The 27,126-nt window shown below is 38.0% G+C and overlaps 1 protein-coding gene across 3 annotated transcripts; it reads right to left on the bottom strand.

Annotated features, from left to right (window-relative positions):
- Positions 1-3,648: 3,648 nt before the first annotated feature.
- Positions 3,649-25,218, bottom strand: LOC139674623 (prostatic acid phosphatase-like). Of its 3 annotated transcripts, XM_071561217.1 has the most exons (12): positions 25,041-25,124; positions 20,820-20,902; positions 19,998-20,093; positions 17,964-18,050; positions 16,915-17,067; positions 14,208-14,306; positions 12,670-12,774; positions 11,508-11,640; positions 10,992-11,074; positions 9,142-9,248; positions 8,398-8,567; positions 3,649-7,490 (listed from the first exon to the last, which is right to left on the bottom strand). In XM_071561217.1, exons 4-12 carry the CDS (start codon positions 18,042-18,044, stop codon positions 7,372-7,374), a joined length of 1,050 nt encoding a protein of 349 aa, XP_071417318.1. In that variant the 5' UTR covers positions 18,045-18,050; positions 19,998-20,093; positions 20,820-20,902; positions 25,041-25,124; the 3' UTR covers positions 3,649-7,371. The 3 variants fall into 3 exon arrangements, with proteins under 3 accessions (XP_071417318.1, XP_071417316.1, XP_071417317.1); XM_071561215.1 differs by lacking the exon at positions 20,820-20,902 and having other exon boundaries at positions 25,041-25,218; XM_071561216.1 differs by lacking the exons at positions 14,208-14,306; positions 20,820-20,902 and having other exon boundaries at positions 25,041-25,218.
- Positions 25,219-27,126: the final 1,908 nt, after the last annotated feature.

The raw sequence follows: 27,126 nt of genomic DNA, 5'->3' as shown, positions 1-27,126 counted from the left end.
ATTTGAATAAACTAAGCATTTTGGTAGTCATTAGGAGAAAATGAAATATTTATTGTTTTCTCTTCTTATGTAAAAGTGACTAGCAATTATGTCTTTGAACAAAAGTTTTTCTCTCTGACCAGTGCTTAGAGTTCTGGTGCACTCAGTTTTTTAAGAACACTAATACAGCTTCTGACAGAAGCACAAAGTGATGACTGGGCATATTGCAGGTAAAGATACACTGTTCAGTTGTGGCCCTAAATTTAAGTTTAACCAGTAAACAAGGCCACAGCATGGACTTTGCTGATTAAAATCAAAACTAAAAAAACCCTGAAGCTGTGTTTGACAGTGTTCCAACTTATACCAAGCTCATCACATAGGATTCTGGTTCCTTTTTCTGCTATTGGCTTCAGGCATCTCTATGCAGAATTTAACTGCTTCATTGTGGGTTAGTTTGGTGGGGTTTTTTTCTCCTAGGAAGATTTATTTCTTTCTCTCAAGGTCCTAGAGAGACTTAATAGCCCTGCCCAAAATTTGAGGTGTTTGCAGCTTACTGTGTTGTTCTTTGTCTCACTGCTCATCTCTTTACCTCTAGGCAGACCTACCTCTGCAAGGCTTTGCTTGTGCAAGTGCTCTCAGTGTGAGAGATCAGAGTGAATGGAACTGTGCATGTGTGATGAGTCATCACACAGCTGAGGATTTCCAGGATGTGGCTGCAAGTGTATTGCGTATTTTCACATTCCCTTCACTGTTTTTTATCTCGTATGCACTTTTGTGTCTCTCCTTCATGTGTTGTCTGAGTGCACTTCAAGCAGCATTGCTTGTAATACAGAAGGCAACACGAAGTCAGTGATCAGTTTCTGATCATTAACTTCAGTACCTCATGAAGTGCCTTTTTTAATGTGATTACTGCTATTAAAAGCAGTATAAATTTGTTGCAACAATAAACTGGTTTTAATTATATCAAAATTTTCAGTAGTTACACTAGTACAAGACCCTGAAGTAGAGTTTGGAGGTGGGAATTTCCTTGCCATGAGTCTTTCTCAAGTTATTACAGTTCCTACCATTAATAGCTTGATTTTTTTAGAATTTTAATGTTCTAGATTTTCCCAAAATTAGAAAACTACGAAGTTTCAAGCTTGCTAGGCCCGAAACAGCTGTTTCTAGAACAAATATGTCTTTTGTTGATTTCTGATAGAAAGCTTCTATCTGTGTGTGGCAACAGCATCTGACTTCAGATGACAAAATACTGAAAAATCCCCGGCTGAAATTCCTGGTGTCACATTGAGTGGTGCCCAGATATGATAGGCTGGATTCTTCATTGTAATCACCAAGAAGTGATAAAATGCTGGTGGAAAGTCTGTGGTCAGCATGGAAATTTGATATGGCAAAGCGAAGCTTGTAATCAACAGCTAGACTGATAAAAGATGTTTTTCCTCTCTTTTTCCATTTATAAGTTTTGTTGTATTAGCTGACGACAGGAATTAAGGACAGATGAAGATGAACACAGGCTAATAGAAGGTCAGAAAAACATAATCATCCCCCGAAGTTTTGCCATTGAATATGAGTGAATAAAAGTTCTTGTCAATTAAAAAAAATCACTGGTTAATCCCTAAGCCAAGTGTATAGTGAAGTCTGGTATTTTCTGAGATAGCAAGATCTATTCATTTGATACTAATTTACCTATCAACTTTCTGCACGTTATCCAGAAGAAAATGGTTAATAATATCTTTTCTACTCCTTTAAAAAGGAACTTAGTGCTGGAAGGGTAGAACTGGTCTTTTAACATTCAAGATGAATTTGGCTCCAAGTTCAGAAGCATCAAAGTGGTCTAGATCCCATTTAAAACAGGCTTTCTTATGATTCAGGTGGGAATCTGCAGACACCGAGAGCTTGTCTAGGCAGTAGGTGGCAGACTGCTCCCAGGAATCCGTAGGAAGTTGTGAGTCAGCCTTTCTTAATGCCCGCGGGGCTGTAGCTAAAAGGTGATGTGAAGAGAGCTGTAAAGGTGGAGAGATTCCTAGGGTTCAGACAGACTACCTGCCTTCGTAGAGCTTGCCAGGGATTCTTCGGTCAGCACTTGGCAGGAGAGGGGCTGTTGCTTCTCCACGCCCTGTATTATCAGTTCCTAAAGTGACTGTGGCTGTTTGCCCTGCCCCGCAGCCGCTGGGTGACCTTGGTCCTGTTCTGGAGGATTCGCCACTGCCGATAGTATGGCTTTGACACCTCTGCAGAACGTTATGCCTGTAGTTTTGTCATTGCTCAGAAACCTCTCCTAGGTCCAGATACCTCAAGAAGCTTTTAAACCAAAATAGAGTTTAGCACATGGAATTATATGTCTGAGGATGCCTATAGATACACTGAGGCCTCCAATGATCTCTGCATACCCAAAATAGCTTCTCCACAGTACCCAAAAAGCTGACATCCAATCTCTTGACAAAGCTTTTTTTTTTTTTTGGTGCTTGCCTTTCCCTAAATGATGCTAACCCAGAATAAATCTACTTCTCTCTTTACAGCATATTTTTTTCAAATTCATCTTGAGGGGTTTCCTCAATGCCCTGCTGCTAATAATTAATGCACCCTTAGCTTTTGTCTCATATGTTTCATTGAAAGAGAAGCTTGTGGTACTTACTTTGCCATCACACTTGTTTCTCATGCCACTGTTTTGCTGGCTGCCAAATATTCTGTCTAGTGTATACCAAGACATTTTTTTACCCACCTAGGAGAAGGCTTTTGTATCAAAAACCCACACAACGCAATGGTTAGTAAACACTTGGGGGAGCTGCCCATCCACTATGCAAAAGTATTGGACTTGATTTATGGAATGATATGCTTAGTATTCACCAATTATCTAGAACTGATTTTGTCACCAGAGAAGATTTAAAAGCAAAAGAAACTATAAACATAGGTTTTCATAATAGAAAAAGCATAACAAAAATACAAAATAACCAAACATTATGGAATTTATATTTTCACCAAGATTATGTTAATTTTAGCTGCTTCTGTATTTAAATTAACCTTTGAGACTGATGCCTTAGGCTTTGTTAGTGGTTAGTGGAATATCATGTGGGTATGCAGAAGTGTTTTTTGGGGGGGGGGTTTCTTTCCTGCTCAGGCTACTTAACATTTCTACTAAATGCTTTGTTTAGACTAAGCTTATGCCATTAGTCTTCGAGTTGCTTACTCTTGCTTCTATCTTCCCTAAAGAATGATGGAATTACTTTACAACTTATACATGATGAAAAATATAGATTGTCCTTTCCATTTGCCCTGTTAGCTTGCTATCAGTTTCACATCAATTGCTTAGCATATAAATGAAAGATTGATTTGAGAGTGGGGTGATGTCCAGCTATGCACAGTTCCCCTCCTACCTCCCTCATATACACTCATTCAGACTTAGGGAAAATCGTGAGTGGTCTTATCACAGTAAAGTTTATGAGGGCTCAGTGAACATGTAAGCACATGGTGGAAAACAAAAACATCTCCAAGGAGAAGAGGAAGAAAAGCTTCAGGACCATGCCAACCATTTCTTGACAGAAAATGTCATTTTCAAGATTGTTAGTTTTTATTATTAGAAACCTCCCAAACCCATACTATTTTATGACCATTCCTATAGTATTTTCAGTTATCTTAGAATTTGCTTTGAACAGACAATAGTCTATAACATCATTCTGCTCAGCAATGCAGTTCTTTTGAAGTTTATTTCAGGATATTTGGTCTCAAACAGTGAACAGCTATCAACATCAAGAACTTCACATTAGTCTCTGTGTTTTCTCTGATGACAGACTACATTCGAAAGTTACATCCTAAACCGGTTACAGATCATTATAAAATGACACACTTTAGAAGAGTCAGAGGGTATTTGCACTCTCTGAAGTGGTAGTTACTTCAGTGAAATAAAGAAGAAAGGTTTGTTTGTGGAGAAATTTAGAAACATAACTTTTGTCTTTTGGAGTTTAATCCAAACTTAAGAATTTTTGAACTGAATAGATTTTCTTTTTTTTATTTCTCCAAATACAGAGCATGTGTTATTCTGCTTTCCATATTTTACCATATTAAATAAAACGTAGTTAAATGAGAAGAAATAATATCATATGGATCAAATGTCCCTATGTTACAGTTACAAGTGAATATGAGTGCCCTGGCTGAGCCAACATCACTCTGGAAGTCAGATGGCTACGCTGTGCTGACCCTGTGTGTGCAATATTCAGGCCTGTGAACAAACAAATTCCAGGATGAAATCAGCTCAGTCAGAGAAGGTTGTTGCTGACTGAGCTGAAAAATGCTGCGTATGCACTACTGTCTGCCATATGCACCAGAAAACCCTACTGCAGAGCTTCTGGTTGTTACGGTTATTATTGCAGAGACAGATGATGTCACTGCTAGAAGACAATTTGAAAAGCTTGATGTCATCAACAACAGTGCTCTAAAAATCTGTTCTTACAGAAGCAGCAAAACTGAGCATGCACTTTTTTGGGAAACTCTAGATATACTGAAAACTCCATGGTTTCTTTAGTCAAATACAATTGCAAATGTTGAATTTTTTCTTTAATGTGTTTTATTGCAGTGCTACAAGTTGCTTGGAGACAAGATATTACATAATCACAAGTATTCTGCAGATTATACTAAGCAAATTGTAAATATGGCTGAAAAATGAGGAAAGTCATGGACTTGTCTAACATGTACAACCTTTTACTCCACTGGAGAAATGTTACTTGCTTTAATCACAGCAAGACAAAGTGTCTTTACTATAAGTGAGGCTCAGGGCCTACTTTACTAATGTGTTACATCTTTATATGTACCTTCATTAATTCTGAAGTCACATCATCTAAATCTGTCCATTACATTCGGTGTAACTTGTGTTCACTGAATCCTTTTTAAAAGTGCATGGACATTTTCAAGTATGACTGTCTGTTAAGAAAAAGGTGTCCCTACAAGAAAATTCCTTCATGGCAGCTCCTGAGAAACTAGAATTGCATCATCTTCTGAAATTCTGTGTTACAGCTTAGGCTTGAGTAGTATAAACCACAAAAAGTGTCTCAGACACTTCACGTTTTACTTTCTGTCTGAATGTACTTCTTGTAAGAAGTAATCTTGGAAAAAACTACATCCCATTCTGCTTGTGGAGGGCAACTGACTGACTTTCTAATATCTCAAACCCAGTTCTTACTGCATGTTGTCTGTCAATGATGCATCTTCACTCGTCAGGTGTCTGACTGCCTCTAATAAAAGACAGTCTGTTCTCAAGTGGGTACCAGCAGCATTGTGGCCGTGGTAATACAGAGCTCAGCACCAGCTAACCACGGAGAATATATAGAGATATTTATGTGCACACATTCAGGAGCCAGAATGAGTTTTGTAGTTTGTTCTGAACTTTTCCCCACTATGATTACATTGCTAATTGTAACCAAGCCAGCTCAGGCTTGTTTCCTAGAGCCGCTGTAATACTTTTGGCTGCAATATAGACTGTCCTTTAAGTTTTTGCATGAGGATCAGAACTACTGGTTATAAGCTGGAGCTTGTACATTTAAACCATCTAATTTAGGGACCAGCCTTTCATCTTTTTGACAGCTTTGCCCTCAATTGTTATACAATAAAACTTTCTGACCATGTAAGAATCAGATCTATCAGTTGATTATGCTATTTCCTGAAATAAATAAAATGAAAATGTCATAGATGCTAGTAAAAGCTTTTTACTGAGTGGGAAATAGTGTTTAAAAAGGTGGAAAATTCAGTAGCTGAAGTTGCTACAAGAAAATGCAGTCTTTTGGGGAGTGCTATATTCCCACAAGGCTTATTATTCTGTTTGATTTATGCTATTTATTACCACTACATATAACTACTTCACATTTTAGAGGTGTCTACAGCTGTAATACTGAGGGCTGATCTCTAAATCAGTGGTAGCTGACCCAAGCTCCAGGGCTCCAAGTTGCAACCCACAGAATGTGAGTGAAAGTCAGTCCAGAAGTAACATATCCACATGGCTGTGATGATATGCCTGAATTAAGCATCTCCATCTCTCAGATTTCTTGAGACTTCTGAATCTCAACAGGATGTATTAGCTTGAGCACATTAGCTTGAACTCATTGTGCCTGTTGAGCTAAACCTGCTGTTGGCACCCGTTTGTGTAGTTGTTTTGATTTTTTAAAAGACCTCTCCATGGTAATGTAATTCACAGTATCCTCTGCAGAACTACAGGATGGAAAAGTCTTGATTCAGTCCTTGAAACATACAACAATAAGCAGGATTTTATACAGCAATATTAGTGCTTATTAAACTATTTTATGACACTAGAGAGCAGTTATGGTAACACATTCCCTGCCATAAGGAGGTTACAATCTAAACAAATATATTGCACAGAAGAGATCAACATATAAAAAGCAGAATTGTTGTTTTCTTACTTTCAGTGCAGGTCTTGCTAACATACCAGATCTTTAACAGAGCAAGGAGTTAAAGGAGTTGTTTTAGATTAATTTTAAAGATGATGAAGAGAATGATAACTTGAGGAATTATTGTAAGAGTGGCTCAAAAAAATAGGATTATAGATAGGATCTGAAGCAGGACAGAGAACTGAGGCATTGTAGAAAAGGTGCAGGGCAAAGGATCATTAATGACAGAGAGCTCAGAAAAACAGGAAAGCAGTATAGCAACAGAAAATAGATTTTAATGTATTTACTTATCTGTATTACTGAAGTTGTGGACACTGACCGTGATACTGTTGCAGTAAGCCTGTTGCTTCATGCCTGGATATGTGACAGTGTTGATCCCAGTTTTTACTGGTTTCAGTAACAGCTGTGGTAGTGTAACTCCTTTAAAAACCAGGCTGAAGACTTTTATTATCTGAAGGCCAAGGTCAAAACTCATGAATAGATTTGCATTAATAATGCAGAAACAGCATGTCCAAATGCTGGTGTGAATTTTTTTCACACAGTGATTGCAGCTTCTGCTTACTAAAAATATTTTCCTGTGTATCAACAAAATATCCATTTATAAAAAGTAATGAAAGTATTACAGACTGCGATTTTGAAAAAAGACTTGTTGAGCAGTGGAGGGCTAAATGGTAATAGGCAATACAAAAAATATCAAAACATAGCAATAGCATCCCTTCACCCCACAGACTGTTGTAAGATTGATTAATAGTAGTAGAAAAGCTAAAGATATGAACTGGAGCAATTCCATCCATCCAGTAATTCTTAACAATAATGTATTTCTACAGTGCTTCTCACTGCAGTTGTTTAGAATTTTAGAGGCTGGGTCACAGGTACCCCAAATCTTCAAATTTATTGAATACGCTTTTGAGATTAATTTGACAGGAGCAAACTGGTGGATATCAGCAGCTTCAAGTATTGCTCCATGTCTAGCTGCTCTCTCTTTCATTTCTTTCCCTCCCCTTTAAATGTCTTGGTAATTGCTTCTGCACCTGCAGCGTCCATAGTGATAGAGCAGGTACAGCAGTACAAGGTTAAAAACGAACAACAAGCCAACAGCAACATCAAATCCAATGAACATATCTGTGGGGGACAAACAATAGAGGAAAAGGAAGTTAATGAAAGACATACGTGGGTATCATTTTAGATGCAGAGATAACTGTCTAATTACAAACATGCACAAAGGAAATATAGTTACGTTTTGTTCTTATTTCTGGCAAGATTGCATTTACTGACATATGCAACATAAGAACATATACTTCAATCCTGGAAATGCATAGATAGCTTCCTGTGCATGGCCAAATCCTAGGTTTACACAGGGCAAGGGTAAATAAAAAATTTAAAAAAAGAGTTTCATTATGAATCAGCAAAACAGTAAATTTATGCAGGAAAGGGGAAATACCAGGACTATTGGAAAGTAACACGTATTGCCTCACCCTTCTCCTTCCAGGCAATAATATTTGGGCAGGAAGAGTGTATCATCTCTCACCTGTTGCTGGTTTGAGGAAAATAGCCACTATATGGGCGTGGATCAGCTGCACTGTACAGTGAGGTGAAGGTATCCTCAGCACATGGTACATGTGCCAGAAATACAGATGCACCTATCTTACTGTGCATTTGCAAGCCAGATATGCTTTGCATCTGCAGAAGGTCTGATGCATCCAAGGTACACAGGCCCCCTGCACAGCACTCATACCCATACTTCTCATGGACATTTTCAACAAGCAGAGCTCTAGTTTTGATTATGGCCTTTGGGCAGCCTCTTACATGAGTATGCCCAAAATGGCACTGCCCTCACACTGGTGGGCAAGTCTACTCTTCACATTTTTAGAGAAATTTGATTTCTGCTGACCTTCCTTGTCCATAGTACATCTGGCCCTCACTTGTTAAAGGGAAATCTATTTATTGTGTGAAAGCTACAAAGTTTGAAGCCATTGATACAATTTCTGCCTCCATGTCTTATGTGGAAAATACAGTACTGTTACACTACCTTTCATTTTGTCTCTCTTCCCACATTCTTTTGACCAGTTCTCTGTTATCATGGGAGAAACAAGTTCAGCAAACTTCTCAAGTGGGCAAGAAGAGGTGCATCCTGGCAAAGTGAGGAGATAAGGATCCCTTGAAGTGTCATTCCGATAATGCATTTCGATGCTATATTGCCTGATTGACAACATTGAAAAGGTTTTTAGAAAAGGTTCTTAAATAGAAGATTTCCTATTTAGAGGCAGCATGTTGGAAATAGGCTCTAACATCCTAGAACCTGTTCTTCAAGAATGAAGGCTTTGTGCAGGATGTCTGTAAAGCCCCCTTTGCCAAAGCTGGTTATATTACTGCACGGATCTCCAGTCAGCTCAAATGTTCCTCTGAAGGCACCTTTGAATGGCAACAGCACCAGGTTCTTCTAAGCCAACTGGTTTGCCTTCAGATTTATGAAAAGTCTTGGAAATGTTCTTGCTATCATTTGAAGAATCAGGAACACTTACTTTACCATTTATTTCCATCTACTAAGGCTTGTTTTCCTATTCTTCCTGTCTTTCAAAGCACACAGATATATGGCACATCCAGCAATTTTTTCATAGTTTTAATATAACTTCGTGCCTATAGACTGCTCACTGAAGTATCAATTTAAATCAAAATTGTATCTCCTTAAAATATTTGAGAGGAAAATGATTTGGTGAAAGGGGGAAACAAATTCCAAACATTTTTTTTCTTGCATAGATAAGAAGATACTTGCCCATTGCTTTCTTGGTAGAGTTCAAAAAGCTGGCAAGCAGCATATGGTGGCAGTTTTCCATTGAAAATATTGAGAGCAATCTGGAGGGCCCCAACTGTGGTGTCATGCTATTGGGGGAAAAAACCAAACCATCCTTTAAGGCCAGTTAAGTCAAGTAGCGTTTATCCAGAGTAATTAAACAAGAATAGAGAGGGAGTGGGAATCAAGATAAAAGGAAACCTGTATAAATTTGACCCATAAAAATGTATTCAGTATATCCACCATTGGAAAAAACATGTCAAGTGATTTCTACAGACAGCAGGAGGCATTTCCAAAGAGTTACTGCACTATGTGTCTTATGCCATCTGGCAGTATTTTGCAGACAGAGATACTGAGGGAAAGCAAGATGTGGTCTGAGTAATAAATCTAGTTTTCCAGTGGAAACTGGAAACTACTACTTCCTTCCATAGAGCTTTTTTGTTCCCAGGTCAGATTAAAGCAGTTTAAGGTAATATATCCTGCAGCATTTCAAGTGAAGATAAAAGTACTTTTTTTAGATAGTACACCAGAAACATATTTGCATGCAAAGGCTGTACTCCTCACTTCCACTTCAGAATTTTTTTAATTGTTGTTCCTTTTGTTTGGACTCGTACAATAAAATCTCAATTGACTTCTACTTTTATGAACCAATTACCCACCCACCTGTAGTCTCTTCCTCTCCCCATTATCCCTCCTCTTGCAGAGATCTCAGGAGCAGGAGCTGAGAAGGAAGGAAGTCCAAATGCTTTGATGCATAAATATTTCAAGAATCTTTATATACATATCTGCTAGGCCTGTACTATAGTCTAGCACCAATGTTTTAATTGTTCTTCAGGTTCTGAAGCTTTTTAGAATGATCTGTTTCAAAATTACCACTCTACTTGTACTCAAAATCTTAAAGCAGAAGTGAAAAATCTGGATGCACTCCTTTTTCCTCTTCTGAAAGAGTACAGTATTGCTAGAAATCATGTAGAAAAGAGAGCAAGAAGGATTTAAGGTATCAAGTGGTTCATATATGAGGAAGAATTAAATAGGGTAAGACTGTCTCAGAAAAGGAAAGATGGAAGAGGTGTGTCAGAAAATATTAAATTCATGAGTGACCGAGAAAAGTGAATAAAGAATGATTATTTCCTGTTTCTCACAATATAAATGCTAGGAAGGACCTAAATCAGTGCTTTTTTACTTCAATGTACAAGTCATTGTCACAGGATGTTGCAGAGGCCAGGATTGTAAATGCATTTAAAAAGTGGTAAGTTGATGGAAGAAAGTCTGTCAAGAGCTATTAAACACAGAGACATGAATTCTACCTGAGGAAGTCCCTAAGCCACAGATTGCTGGAAGGTTTTGTCACTCTGTGCTGGCATTATTTTCACATCCATCCCTGCCTTTGACCCTTGTTAGAGACAGGATAATGAATGAGCTAAGCGGATCTTGGTTTGACCCAAGTGGCCCTTTTCACCCTTTAAAACAACTAAAATAATAATAATTTTAAAAAAGAGTCCACAGAGGAGAGGTTTGGAGGCACAGCTATGGGCCAGTATCTCTGGAGCACTTAAGGCAAAATGGGACTTACAGAAACTGCACCATTAAGTTGTAGGAAAAATTAATGATCAAATACATTGTTTTCTTTGCCAAGTATAGTTTGACTAAAACTGAGGCGGGATCCATGGTTATGCTGTGTTCTTGTACTGACTGGTGTTCAGCTTGTTAGCTGAATTAAACTCTGTTATATTATTCTTTCATTTAACTTACAGGGAAACTCTGATTATTCTCTTTAAGGGTCTTTTACTGGGAAACTGAAAGCAAGATTTATGAAAGGTGAAAATACTCACTGCAGAGTAGACCTCCATTTTTCTTGGTTTTGAAGAATTGGAAGCTTGTTTAATACTATTTAAAATAATATTCACAAGGACACCTTAAAAAAATGGAAACGAGGAAGAGGAAAATGAAGGTATAATATTGGCATGGAAACAAAAAAGGCAAAAGATTATTAGTGTCAAATATAAGACATCTCCTCAGGTCCCATACTTATTTTTTAGCTTACTACAATTTCATAACTAGAGAGAAGATATTAAAGAGTAATGGTCTTACCCGTGGGAGCCTGATTTTTTCCTTTAGATTTCTTAATATTTCTTTAAATCCTAATACCTTAAAAATCTGGAATAACTAAAGACATTAATTTTGACACCATGTTACAACATCTCATCCATGAAAGTGCCAGTGTTCAGCACATATTTTAATGCTTAATATGGCATCCAATGTCCAGTTTCCAATCAAGGTGAAAGGGTGTTGCATTTTATCATAACAATTATCTCCTCCTTTCTGAGGTTATGCATTTTGTGATTTACCTCCTTGTAGTCTTGATTTCTCTTCTGTTTTATAAAGCCCAAATAGTGATAATAAGGACAATTCTGCCAGTTTTTCCATCTTGTCAATTACATCTTTGGTGGCCCATACAGGGAGAGTGTAGTTGTGAATACCCTGGTGATAAAGGAGAACAAAATAATGTTTTTAATTCACTGGTTTCCGTCACCTTGTTGCCCAGCCTCGCACTACTAAGTGTAGACTCTCTTAGGCTGTCCTGCAACCCTTTGCCTGGTGTAGTTTTACTCCCCAGCGTGTCCTCAAATACACTTTGTGGGGCTGGGGATCAACCTAAAGTGGGTCAATGGGAAGAGCAGAAGAACCTGTGTGAAGGATATTCCTTGTAGGTATAAAGTGTTCTTGCTATAGATATACATGTTTTTGCTGGGAAGTATTGCAGACATGTACCTTATCCTCTTCCTTTCCTCTGAGTCTTCAGGTTATATATCTCTAATTTTTACTGTCTTTCTGTACAGTTGTCCAGATACCAGTTCTATCACTGGCCAGTTACAGACAATTGTCACTTTCCAGTCATGGAGTGATGGTGTCTTCCAATGTTTAAAAGCCTCAGTGTGTGGAGAATATGTTCAAAAGGCTTCATGTGCTCTTGGTAATCACTGGGGCCGAATGGAATCCATGCTTGTAGTCAGTCTGATGTTTTTCACTGGTGGCAATATCATCTCAAAAATTTTTAACTGATAGATCTTGATCTTATCTTGCACATTCAAAATCTAAGTTTGTTATGTTTACCTGTTGATGAGTTGAGGTTAATAATTTTGTTTCTCTGTTAAAAATCACAAGTGTATCATAGAGAGCATGCTTAAATAATTCTATAGCATGATATTGGAAAGGAAAAGAGGGAATAATGGGAGTTGGGTTTGGTATCTGTTCTTCAGGATAAAACATGAAATGGCAAGAACAATTTCCAAAGCTGTAAACTGTGGGTTTGGGTTATCTGTTACCAAAGCACTAAATTACAACTTAGATTCAAATATATAAAAAACCCCAAAAAACAAACAAACAAACAAAAAGAAGCAGATCCGGGAGAGAAGGCAACCCATTCCTATAAAAACACATTGTCATGGTGTAATTGAAACCCAACATTAAAGCTATATTCTTCCCCAGCATCTATTGACTTTTTATTACCTCACAATGTAGAGTGTCATATGTATTCCAGAGCTGGAAATTGTCCAGTATTTTAAGATCATTTAGTTCAAATCCTGTGTTAACAGCCATTGTTTGTATAAAATCCTGGGGGGAAGAGTGAAGAGGATACAACAAATATTTAATACATATTCATATAGATTCATTAACACCCAACCTGGCATCACATTAGTGTTTAATTTTTCACAAGTGAAACCCCTGTAAGAAGAAGATGTTAGTTGCATCTTTCATGTTGTAACCTCTCAAGGTACTGATCTCTCTTTCAGACACTGCTTTTTCTGGGCCCTGCTTGGTAAGTCTGGTGTGCTGTCTGATGCACTCCTTTCTCCCTCTCCTGACTGCTCCAGGGGCTACCTCACTCACCTCAAGCCTTCAGATATGAGGGAAAGGAAGGAAAAGGCACTAAGGGAAAAGGAACATGAGAAAAAAGATGCAGAGAAAAATCAAACAATATAGGTGAGGCAAAATGAAATTGAAAAGGAAACTAGGTTTTCCTTCTGCCATTGAAGGGAGTTGAATATCTGCTTGTTCCACAACAATTTCCATAGGTATTCTTGTTACATGCTACCACTGAAGAATAAAGGGATTTCTTAATATCCTTTATTCCCATATTACCTGTCTCACACTATTAGCTGAGATGGAGGATAGTTATGAAGTCATAGTTCACCACCCATTGCTGGTGAGGGAGGCTGACCAGAGTGGCTGAGCTAGTGGAAAGTTAGAAATAAATGGAAAAAAGAAAAATACTGGGCTTAGCCCAAGCAGTAAGCCTGAAGTGACTTTGAGAGCATGTGTACAGGTGCAGGCAGGGTGTGAGGGCCTGAGAGCCCTGCTTTATTTGTGCAGCCATGCCATTTCAAAGTGCAATGGCAGGCAAGCAAGAGAGCAGCAGCAAGCACTATCTAGAGAAATTATTATCCACAAGAACATGGTTGCTTGAGGCAGGTATACCATCCATGCACCTACATGGGAAATTTTGAATCTCTAACTGTGAAGATTTGTGTCAGGGCCAAAACAGAAGCATGTTTTGTGATGGATCCAAAATGTATTCAGAGAAATTTACATAAATCAGTGTGTTCTCCTGGTTAGGCTTTCTTTAGTCCTGTGCTGTAGTGCCAACTTCAGAAAGTCAGAGCTGGAAAGCCTAAACTTTTCCAAGTTTCAGATTTATCAGATGCTTTAGAATTAGTTTTGTGCTACCCTGTAAAACTGAAAATCACTGCATCCATAAATTTCTTTTCCCTTCAGATCACTGAACCCTAAAAAGTCTCAGAAAATTAATATTAAATTCACATTTTATAAGATTAATGTAGAAAAGTGTGAAATATATATAAGCATATCAAGCATACTTGATGATCATACTGGCCTAAAATTCCTGATTTTAAGAGAATCCTCAGGATTTAATTTTTTTTTTAAATTTAGTTTTGCATTTTAGCAAAAGGAAACAATGCAATTCCATAATTTCTGTATCTTAGTTACTTTCCTTCTTCAGCTCTTGTTTTCTTTTTATTTTGTCTTACCATGTATGGTTGTATTCTATTTTGAAATTCTCTGGATGTTTGTGTTTCACTCTGAAGTTCATCAAAGCGGGGACAGTCAGGCAGAGGAAAGTTCAGCCTCTGAAACCAGAAAAGGTAGAATAGTTCTAAAATTATCAACAGCCCTCTGGTTTTTTTTTAATTGCTGAGATTGATGATGTAATATTTGTTAGACAGATCTATGGCCATGCAACAGTTACTCCCTAATTGTTTGCTTGGGTACCTTGTTCCTGAATACAGCAGACATAGGCAAGGGACTGTGGTAACTTGACTTTTCAGTGGCTATTTCTATGGATAACTTGATTTCCCTCAGTTGAACTGATTTTGGCAGAAAGCAATTTCACATGTCTATCTAGGGATTGCTTTGAGAAATGGATCAGGGTGCATGATCAGAACTTTTGAAAAGCTACCATTTCTCTCTTGATTTCTGAATCCCTCCAGATGCAACTTGACTCCACCTGGTACTGGAACCTGAATTGCTTCTGCATCTGCACATCCTGCTCTCTCATCTCTGGAGAGAAGCAGCAGATTACGGTAAGCATTTTAAGTACTGCTTAATGGACAGAACTCCAAACAAAAGTGACAAATAAATTGTTCTCCTGAAATATCAAAAAGCTATGAGCCTAATGGCTCTGTTCTTCTTCAGGGATGAGGCTCACTTTTAATAACTCTGAGTGTTTGCATTACGAGGTCACCTGATAGTGCGTATTTGATCTGAACGTGTAAATACATCCATCAAACACTGTGCTCTGCCAAATATGGGTTATACCAACAGCAGAAAGACAAATGATACCTGATCCAGTATAAAGTGTCAGTAAAAAGTCATGATGAGCAAGCTGTGCTGGCTCAGCACTTTATGTCACATCATTAGAGCATTTTTGACCCAGCACTAATATTAGCCTATAACCATACAAATCATGTCAAGGAACTGACTTAATATACAGTGCAGAAAATAACTTCAATATCTATGGGTTATGTATGTGCAAGAATGTTTACTCTGTCTTGGGGTGAACATTAGCAGACTGCATTTCCAGCATACCTCTTTTCTCTTTGATTTATCACTATGAAGTTTGCAGTAGCCACCAACTGACTCTATCCCACCTTTCACCTGGGCAGGTTGCCAAGGGGGCAATTTTTCCGTAACAGCAGCACACTTGAGCATGAAGGCTCAAAGTTGCAATATGAAACTGGGGAATGTTGTTTAATTGCACAATAACAAATGCTTCTCTTGCTGGATGGTTTAATTGTCTCTCTCAGGTGTTATTAATTAAGCCACTCCCTTTGGCTTCATTAAGCATTACTCAGTACTGTTGCCTGTCAAGTCTTGATAGATCTCAGTGGCTTAAAAGTAAACTGTGATTATGTTTTTTTACAGGACTGTACTTGGTTTCAATTTCCCACTTTGTGTTGCTTAGGGCTGGAAAATACCTTCAAACATCTGTGTGGTTTAACAAGGGAACAATGATTTTTTTCCAGGTGATTTGCATGTATAACAGGAATTCTGAGTTGCTGCAGAGGTGTGATTCATTGAAACATCAGTGCCCACTCCTGAAGCAGCCACAGAAGTGATGAGGTACTAGAGACTCCTACAAATGAGCTTGCCTTCTCCAAAAAAGTGATTACATGTCACTATGATTTTCCCTAAGGGCTTTGAGGTGTTATCTGGGCAAAGCTCTGACCACTTTGATGCTTTTTTTGGTCTTCTGGTGAAAGAATTTCCCTTGGTGTCCCACATGTAAATAACAGTAACAGCATTCTTTTCTGTTGAGGGACAGAGTTAAATTTCTAGCTGAATCACATTGTGCCTAATCCAGTTTGTGTAAACCCTTTCTCTCTGGGCCTGCTTTCAATTATGGTCTTCAAGAATGGAGAAATGCCAAAGGGAGGCAGGCGTGGCCACTCCCTGATGACAGAGTCCACCCTCTGATGTTGGTGACAGGTAGTTATTTAATAGGGGATTTGTATAAATTCTGTCCTCAAAGGCAGAAGAAAATTAGGCTTTCTGTGATTACACTCAATAGCTTTTTATCCTGCTTGGACATGCTGTTCCTTGCACAGTCCTTGTCATGAGAGCCAGTGAAATTAAAACATAAACATGAGTCAGCTGTAGAGAGCTACGTAAACTAAAACTTCTACAGGACCTATTATTCAGGTAAGGCTGCTCTTATGGTCTGCATAGTGCTGGCATTTCATTAAATGTTTCTGTAGCACTGAGCATAAAAGGGCCCTTGCCTGTAATTAGAGTGCCTAAGTGCTACCAGAATAGGAAGGTAATAATGGTGAGGTCATTACAGTGGCTGGTGAAAATTCAATTCCTTAAATAAACTATGGAACAAACTTGCCAAAGAGAGGAGGTCTGTCTGGCTGATTGGTGTTTAGAAAAGCATTTGTAAAATCTGTAAAAGTTTAGGGCAACTTCCCTAGAATGCTGTCCAAAAGTTTTCCAGTCAGGAGAAACGTACTTTGAAGAAAGTGATAGTGTGTATGACAATTCAGGTATTCTGCAACTACAGAAGGAAGATTTTCATGTAGCTATTACAATTGACCTATGACTTACTGCATTTGATATTTTCTACTAGATTGAACTCAAAAATCATAGAAAACATTCTTTTCACTATTTCCCTTTTTTATCTTTTTCTTCTTGCATGAAAGTTTAAGACACAATAGGAAGCATCTAGCCATTACTCACCTGCTCTGTTGATTTTTGAAAAATGTGAACTGGAATGGGTTGCCAGAGAAGCTCAGGGTTCCAAATTTGGCTGCTAGTTGGTGGAAAGAGGCCAGAAAGGTATGACTGGGCACTCATAATGGTGCGATCATAATCTGTACTTTGGATGTAAAACTGAAGATAGAATGAGAAAGAGTTAAAGAAAAAATGGAAGCTATAAAAATAATAGGCAAATTTTACCCAACTCATTCAACCTGGCTTCTTGTTTTCAATTTTATGTTTTTACATAAAGTCAAAATAGTGAAGCTGTAACTCAGCTTTCTAGGCCCCCTCTTCAATTTCATAAGGGGAATTGCCAAGGCATCTTATAATTTGCAATCTAATCCTCCAACTGAACTGAGAGAATAAGAAAGCAGGATTTAAAAGAAGGATGCTCTCTATCCTTTGATATTCAGAGGAACATTGATACATGTGGACATGGTACTCAGGGAAAATGTTTAGTGGTGGACTTGGAAGTGTTAGGTTAACAGTTGGACTTGATAATCATAGGGGTCTTTTCCCACCTAAATGATTTTATAATTTTTCAGCTATACCTCAGGAATGTTAAGGCATTTAAAACCATAAACTTCTCTTGGAAGTGTGGCAAAGTTATGGTCTTTCATACCTTCCCTCATATATAGTGGTATTCCCCACAATTGATCTGTACTGTATGATAAGCACATCCAAAAAACTGCTAGACCTCTGTTTTACAGGATGGAGTATGTGAGTGTGGCCCATTGCATGACTGGATAGGCATTCATCTTTCAATATGGTAGAAGTATATTGCGTCACTGCATAAATTCCCAGTTCATTCACTGGTGTGGAGCTGTTCAGGCTGTGAGAGACCCAAACGGATTGTAGGAGCTGAAAATTAGACTTCAGTCTGTGTTTTTACCTTGACATAAAAATCTGACTTTCAAAAATATTCTTCTATTACCTTAATTCTTCCATTAATAAAATGAGTATGATGATGTGTTTTTATAAGTCCATGCTATGCCAGAGAAAGGTCCTCAGACAGTTCTGCTATGTACCTCTTGCCGGTTGTATGTGCTATTCAAGAAGTTGGAATATCGTTTCCTCATGTACTGTCCAAGTTCAAATAGCTGCTGCATTCCAGTCTGCAAGACAAGCACACAGGAGACTGTTAGATTAAGGTGACTGGAAAACCTTGATGTAGAATTTTTTTTTTCCTTCAGCAGTCAATTTATAAGTGATCAATAACCATTTGTATAATGTACAGTTGTTGTGGTTTAAACCCAGCTGGCAACTAAACAACACTCAGCTGCTCATTAACTCTGCCCTGGTGAAATAAGGGAGAGAATCAGAAGAGTAAAAGTGAGAAAACTAAAGGGTTGAAATAAAAAGTGTTTTATGTGCAAAGGAAAAGCCATACATGCAAGCAAAGCAGAACAAGGAATTTATTCATCACTTCCCATGGACAGACAGGTGTTCAGCCGCCAGGAAAGCAAGGATCCATGGCAGTGACTTGGGAAGACAAATACCATCAGTCTGAATGCCCCCCTCCTTCCTTTTTCTTCCCCCAGCTCTATATGCTGAGCATACCATTTGGTATGGAATATCCCTTTGATCAGTGGGGTGCAGCTATCCTGGCTGTGTACCCTCCCAGCTTCTTATGCACTCCCAGCCAAACTCACTGGCAGGGTGGCAGAAGAAGCAGAGAAGACTTTGTCTCTCTGTAAGCTCCGCTCAGCAGTAACAAAAACATCCGTGTTATCAGCCCCGGTTTCAGCACAAATCCAAAACAGAGCCCCATACTAGCTACTGGGAAGAAAATTAACTCTCTCACAGGCTAAACAAACACAACTGTGTATGTTGTAGGTGATCTAGAATTTTTAACAGAAATACCTATTTATATCTATGAAAAAACTTCATATTCTGAAATGCTGAGACTGCAGCATCTGCTACAGAAAGGCAATGCACCCGATTCTATACAAATACAATTTCCACAGTGTTGTAGCCCTCTGGACGCCAATCAACATTGTCCTTTGCAAGGTATGTCACTTATTGACAGCTGAGAGGGAATGTCTGACAGCCTAGTATTTATCATTGTCATTGCTCTGCTATTTGATCAACCTGATAAATCTGTGGCTTACACTTCATGCCCTCACTAACGTTCTTCCATTGTTGTCTTGGTGTGTCTGCAGTTGTTACAGATTGCACACTGTCTTTTCTGTTACTCATTTCTAAACTCGAGCTGAACTTTTATACTTTTAGCTGTCAGAGAAGTACATTCTTACTACTGTTGCTAAAAAATAAAATAGCAAAAATCTCTCCAAAAAGTCTATGCCAAAGCAAACTTACCTCTTCTTACTATGTAAGCTATGTACCTGAGGATGGAAATGTGTTGTTTGTCTTAATTTCACAAACCTTTCAAGCCTCCTTTGAAACATTAAAGGCTGAACTGTCTCTGTTTCATGCTTCTGCATCATGACAAAGTATTATTAGGAAATGCATTGGCTTCTCTTTGCTCCAGAATTTCCTATATCAAATACAGTTACAGAGCTAAGGCTTGACATTGAAATGCCAGAAGGAGGAATTATGTTCAGTGCATCCTAGTGAAAGTTTGGGCTTCAAGCAGCCTTGTCAGAAGACACATTGTCCCCAGAAGCAACCTTTGGTCCTACAAGTCTTCCCCTGTTTTGTGGGATGGTTGTTGTCAGTCCAGTGTTGAGATGTGGACTCGTCACTTGATCTGGTATGCTGGTGTCATTTCCTGGCCCTGTCACAGGGCCCAGTGCTTAATGATCATTAGAACTTCATCAATGTTAGCACTATGATGTTTAAACTTGCCATTTATTTGAATGCAGACACACTATCAGAAAGTTGTTGCTTTTAGGAAGGTAGTTATAAAGCTATGATGAACAGGATTTCAGTTTAACAGTGGCTGGATGAATAACATCACATAAATGTTTATGAATTACGGAGTATTGTTAATACTGACTATTGACACTTGGGATTGGCTAATGTTTTTGAGACACACACAAAAAAATCTTCCCACTTTCTATTGTAGTAGCCCATAAATTCTTCTAAGAAAGTCAACATACCTTGGTGAGTTGTCCAAATCCTTGGGGCCACTCACTTTCTTTGTGTAGATCAGTTGGAAAGTTTACAATTGGAGTTCGGTCACCATGTCGGAAAACCTAACAATATTACCAGTAAAAACCCCATTAGTTTATTACTGCTAACTTTCCTGTCTTATGTAACAAGAAGTCAAGCAAACATTATACTTCCAGTGCCATTTTTCAACTGAAAATATTGGAGAGTCTGCAGAAACTTAGTCAAGTAAGATTGGAGTGCATTCTTTACATTCAAGAATATGTATAATTATATAGGAATTAAGTAGACCTAAGCCTGATGATTCTTCCACCTGGAACATAAAACTAATCACCCAAGATGCTAATGCTAGGATTACACTGGGATTATAGATTGGCATCTGGACAGGAAATCTGAAAGGAAATGCTGGAATACAAATTCACAGGACTCCAGACAGCCTTCCAGGATGCTGACCCAAACTGTTACAGAAGTTACCTTTGCTTATCAATTTTCCCATAACCAAGGTCATTCCTGATTTAGCAGAATAAAATGACAATGTAGAATCATGGTATATTTGTTTATAAAATGACATGTATTACCCAGTACCTCAGTGGTATATAACTTGTTTGTAATTCATACTCTCCATTGGCTCATTAAGCCACATCATTCTTGCTCAAACATCAGAGAGCGTTGTCCAGGCTAGTTTGTTTGCCACTCCCACTGGGAGGTGTTTCTTGTTTATATTTTTCAAAGTAAACACCAGCAGTGTAGTTTAATGTTTTAATTACAACACCCCCCTTTTCCATCAGCCTTCTGTCCTAATGTGCACAAACCTGTGCTAGAGCAGGTGCTTCAAAGATGGGAAATACTGTCCATTAAAGACAAGAGTAACTGGATTTCTCCTTCTCTTCATTTTCTACAATAGATAAAAAAGTTTGCTACAGTATATATTGCCATTAGAACTATGCAGAAGACTGCTTATTATTTTTTTGTTTTGCTAGTTGAATTTCACTGAAGATGTGGCCAACCTGAAATGAATATTTTGCAGCAAATCAAGGTATGTTGTTCCTCATCAACAGCAATATGTTGGTCAACATGAAATTGCCTAGTTCCAGGGGAAAAAAACACAGGCAGGATTCATTAGTTTTTCTGGACAAGCTGGTGCCTCTGTAAAAAATGAAGGTTAAATTCCCAATTTCAATGTAGCTGCATCCTCTCTTGTTACATTATCCAGCTTCACAGAAAAGCAGTTTTATGGGCAACTGACAGTTGCTCAAACTGACTGACATGTTTAAATGACTATTTTTTAGACAATATTTAAAAATGTATCAACACTTGGCCAATAAATAAGCCCTTTTTACTAGTGAAAAATGACTGAAAATGTATTAGATTTTAAAGACTGCTTTGTGGTGTTTTATGCTTAATATATGACATAACCCTCAGTGTGTATTTCACTGTCACAACACTAAACTCCTAAAAACTTTCAGGAAGCCAGAACAGAGCAGTTTTTACCTAAACAGAGATTAGCATGTGAGAAGATCAAGACCAAAAGTTATTCAAATATATTTGGGAGCAGGTGATGTAAAGAAAATTATTTTCTTTCTTTGCAGCCTTAGGAATTTGTAGCTGTGGAGGGCCTGCTCTTCTAAAAAGCAGCACAGCTTCTTTAAGTTCACACAAAATGGGAATGAGTTCAGTTTCTTGTTTGTATTTCTTCACCTTCACTTCACAGTGACATATAAATATGCTATGAACTCTAAGTTGGAAGTTGCGAGAGGGAGTCAAATACTTTTAAGAGCAGAAGCCTGTTTTTAGGGACTGAAGGATGAAGCTTCTCAGTCAATTAATTTTTGTTTGTTCTGAAACCTCCTTCTTGCTTGCTACTTCTGAAAATGGCCTTGCTCCAGTTGCAGTTGCAAATGAAACAATGACCTTAAGAGCCACTTAACCTTAAAAAACTTACTACATTTTAGGAGATTTTTTTTCTTAATTTAAAACTCTAATAAGAGTAAAGACAGTGTATCCCTACAAATCTTGCCTTGCTCATCAATATGAGCTTCTCAACACTCAGAATTTCAACTTTGTCATAAAGGAGTTGATCCTTCAAATTAATTTAAAATTAATTTAAAACTCCTGGCCTACAGACTGCCTTCCTGACCTTTCAGAAGACACAGAACTTGGCAGGTTGAGAGAAAAGGAGCAAGAAGGTGTCATAAAAATCAATCAACACTAGAAATCAGAAAGGAAGGGAGGGCAAGGAGGACGTACACAAGAAAATGAAAGCAGACCTGTTTGGTATATTAATTTCAGCACTCCTTTCTGAAGCACTTTACCTCAGTTCTCAAATAGATGGATAGTTACCAAAGACCTTTTCCTTCAACTCTGGTAGAGCTTGAACCTGATTTGGTGTTTGAGTTCACCCATTCTCTTTGTAACTTTGTCAGGGTGATCACCTTGGATCAAAATGTTCATATGACTCAGCCTTAGCGCAGCATTTGTTTCCATTGTTGTCAGCCAAAAAACTGGTGGAGAGGAGAGGGTGAGCTGAGAATATGGCATGTATAGCAGACATGACATCTTCATTTAGAAGTGCCATGAATTACAGTGAATTATCTGTCTCTGAGTAATAGTGAGCCCCCAATAGACATTTTTATTGACAGACAACTTCAAACAAAAAGATTTCATACTTTGAAGGCAGCAGTGGGAATGAAGAAACAAGAGTGAAGTGGAAACATCATGCTGCCAGTTCAGGGAAACCAAAGATGCAGAAATACTGAGCATGTTTAGTCAAGTTTTCAGATGGCTTGGTTTGATTAGACAAACCATGCTCAGAGATAACCTGCTCGGTCAATGCTTCCTATCCTGAGTTACAAGCAGAAAGACATGATGAAATCACAGTACCTCAGAAACCACACCTCTTTGTGTGCATGACTGGTGCAATGAGTGCATGTGTGGAGACAGAACTTACAAGTCAGAACTTCTTCATACCAAGGAATTGACCCAGTATATCATTTCTACTTGAGTACCTGATTGTCCTACATATTTTCTATTTTCTTCTTTCTGGTTTAAATTCAGTGCACAAAAGTTATGGTGAAGGCTGATGTTTACACATGAGAAAGAATATTTTAAAAGCTTTTTGACAAATCAGCTTGAATTAGAGCTTTTCAGACAAAAGGACTTGTGGCCAATAAACAAAACACACAGAATCAGCCAAGGTTGGAAATTGTGAGGAGAGACTGAGACATTCTCCCAGGAACAGCACAATTTTAGAAGTGTGCAAAAGGGAACATTTATCTGTTTTTTCTCTCTTGCAAATGTATAGTATATTGTGCAGCTCTGCTAAGAAAGTTTTAAGAAGTCATTATGATAATTCTCACAATACAGAAATACTCTCAGGAGCAAACATGGTAACTTACAGAGTACAGCTGGAGGATGGCTATTGAATTATCTCAGAAAGATGCCTTTTAGACTTACCTTGACTGTACCATAGCCTCATTATATCCCATTATATCAGTGATATGTTTTGGGGCCAATTCTTATCCTATTTGTTTGTGTTAGAGATTCTGGTCCCATGAAAATTCAGTGAGTTCAGAAGGCAAAATTCAATTGAGCACACATAAACCATGCCTTGAGAAAAAAGATACCTGTTGTCATAGGATTCAACTATTGTAACTTTTTAGGTGGTTGGTCAGCCTAAGCAAAAGTATCAGGGATAAAAGGAAAACAGTTTAAATTAAATTTACCTACTATTTCAATATTAATTGTGATAAGCTACCCTAGAAATAAATAAGGTGCTCTTTTTAAATTTTTTTTGGGGTAGCTGGCTTCATAATTATGGTAAGCAGATGATTTTAGATAGGAAGCCTCTATCTCCGTAAAGGTGAACATTTCCTGTAACTCTTTCTGCAAAACCTTTTCTTGTTAAAACACAGTAACACCTGCAATTTAATAAAAGTCTTTCGCTTCAAGAAGTTAATTCTCCAAGGCTTGCTGTCTGCCTGTTTTCATCTGTGTGTCCAGTTCCCCTTGTTATCATTGAAACAACACTGAAGTGCATCGCTGTGTACAGAACGTTACGGGAATTAGTGTCGAGTCCCTGCTGTGTCGGTGTCTCAGCAGGAGGAGGAACTGGTTTTTCCTGTGCACTCTGGCCTCCCTCCAAGCTGTGCATCTGCACTGCACACACAACTAGGCATGAAATACTTTATTTAGAGCCAGATGATACGTTTTGGACACAGTACTTCTGCCTGTTACCTGTATGAACACATAATGTCTCAAATAGAGAAAGGTGGAGGGAGAAGATTCCAATCCCCGCAACTTTGTATAGAAAATATTCCTTTAGACTTTATCAGTATACCTCTTATTAAAAAAAAAAAAGAAAACAAACAATGAAAAGGACTATGGTTTGATCTTCATAATTCAAAGTATTACAATGAATTAATCTCTCTTTTCCCTGAGGTGTTGGGGAAAGGAACATTGAAGTACTATCTAGTTACTTTGAAATAAGAAATGGCCCAGCAAAAAAATTATTACAGTTTTCAGCCTAATTGCAGTTAATGCAACATGTGTATCAAATCTCTACATAAAAATGCCAGTTTCTTTTTCCCAGTATACTGCTGTGACAATTCAGTTATTGTGAAATAGAAAGTACTTTTTTTTTCCAGTGGTAACTTCTGTAACATTATAAGGTTCAGCTTCCAAGCACAGAATAGGTAGGCCATAATCACCAGCTCTTGGAGTATGAATTGGAATGTCAGCTAAGTTAAGGAAGAATAGGTAAACACAGACTTTGCTTCTCTTAACTCCTGTTCACTATGCATCTACTACAAAGTTACCTTAAAATAATAACTAGAGGTTTGGAGAGGAAAATTCTTGTAACTACAGGCATTTTTATCCTTCTTTAGGTATAGTCTTTAAACTCAGCAAGCAAAAGGGCAGCAGTAGTTATTTCTAAGTTTGAAGAAAAGCACAGCAACTGCACACCTTGTCTGATTCGACAGACATGTAAAATTCCCTGTACTCCCCATAAAAAAACAGAGAACAAAACTACTTACTACAACCACAAACTTCAGTTCTCGTTCTGCAGTAGTCTGTTGAAGGAGAGTGAGGATAAGATGAAAAGAAAAGCACAGGATCCTGGACAGGTTGGGAAGCTGTCTCACACCCATCCTGGCAGAGGAGGAAACAAGGTGGTGTAGCTCCAGCAGCTGCTCAGGCTGAACAGCTGAGATGTCAGCCTGTACTTTCAAAAGGGGTGGAACTGCCGCCAGTGTATTTCAAATCCAAGAGGAATGTTGTGTGACTATGCAACAAATTGCATTGCTCTTTGTTTCCAAATTACTGTTTACATTCTTTTTAATCAAATCATAATTCAGTTTCATTTTTTTCTGTGATATTTTTCTCTTTTGGAGTGTAAGGGTGAGGTTAAAATACAAAGGCATTGCTAAGCATTCCTAATGTTTCAACCTACCTGTTCTGTTTCACATTCTCAGGGCTTGGAATTTTCCCAAACTACAGCGTGGCCACAAGGATGCACTTGGAACCAAGACCCAGGCCATACTGGTTCTCTTTTCACTTTCCTGCGCAGTTAGTTCACTTTTCAGCTTCTCTCCCCTCCTTTTTTCTTCACTCTTCTACATTATCACTGTGAAATCAGAATAATTACTTCAAACAACGTTTCATGTAGGTTAAAATTGCCAGTCGCTCAGATACAATAGTTGAATAAATCTTGCAACGAGTACACTCTTTAAGCTCCTTACTGGGCAATTGTTTGCTCTTCAATTTGTGTGTGTTGCTTTTCTCTTGGAGTATTTCTGTACTTCCCCTTTTGTAACTGCTTATATCAAGATTTTTTTTTTGCCTCAAATCTCTAAAAAATTTCTTGTGAACAAGCTCTGGAGCTCACATTTTTATTGTTACTGATTAAGAACCCTCTTTCTGACAGTAGCTCACTGGCTTTGAGAAGATTTCTCAGCTTGCCTCTGCTGACTTCCTCTCTATAAAATAAGAATAATGATACTTGTAGACTTGATTTCATAAGGATTTTCTGAGTAAGTGGATTAGTTTGCAGAGACCAATAAACAGAATTCTTTAAATGTTAAAACTTTAGGTCCTTTGTGTATTGTCATCCAATTCTTGTCATACCCAAACCTGTTTTAGGGTCTCCTGCTGAGCTCTCTGCAACAGTATTCTCTACAAAAGGTTTTTACGGTTTACCGAAAATTCCACCTTTAGGGCCTCAAATCCCACTAAGCTTCAGGTGTTCTCTCCCCTGAGTTGTGTGAATGCCCTTATGTATCCACTTTGCCTGATGGCTGGGTCTGGAAGGGAGGAGTACCACAACTCCCAGACTTTCCTGTCTGTCTTCTCAGTCCACTACCAGTTTTCAGCACCTGGACTCCTTTCTTCCTCCACTGTTGTGTCCCCACTCTCCTTTTTGATCTCTCCTGGTATGATTTTTGCCTATGCAGAAGGTGTAAAAGAATAATCCATGCTTCATAAATATGTAATACTTTGTCTTTCTGAAAACAAACCAGCTGATCATCTTCCTCTATAATTTAAGAGTAAAGGTCATAAAATATACTTTTCTTAGAATACTTCAACATGCCTCAAAATCAAGATGGCTGTCTTACTTTTTTAATCTATATAATTTTTTAGATAAGTGGTTCCTAAGATCTTTGATCAAGAAATCCTTGTTACCTCTCAGAATTTTTTCTTGTACTTCCTAAGTCCTTACCATGAAACTCATAACTGTTAAGTTTTTGTAAGATTTGCTGGCTTATTGTGTTTCATTGATGAGTGATTATGACTGCTGAAGTTTCAGTGGTATGAAATCTTTATAGTGACTTCACTTTAGACATTAACTCAATTTCCTTGTGATTCTGGATGGCATCATTCAGAAATGTTTGAAAATATATAACAACCACATTTTATAGAATATCTTTTCTAACATCACTTACAAAATTATATTATATACAAGGCCAAGCATATGACAAGTAGTTCTGCTTTCTGTGACTTCGCTTTTCCCTTTGGCACGTAACTTTGCAAGTGAGATTATTTCATGTCCACAACAGCTTAAATAAATGTCTACATATTTCAAAATGAAAGAATATCCCATTCATGTGCCATAGTTATTAAGAC

Source organism: Pithys albifrons, chromosome 7 (genome assembly GCF_047495875.1).
Source record: "Pithys albifrons albifrons isolate INPA30051 chromosome 7, PitAlb_v1, whole genome shotgun sequence".
Classification (NCBI taxonomy): Eukaryota; Metazoa; Chordata; class Aves; order Passeriformes; family Thamnophilidae; genus Pithys; species Pithys albifrons.
Note: the sequence above shows the minus strand (reverse complement) of the source record. Positions and strands in the feature narration are given on the sequence as shown.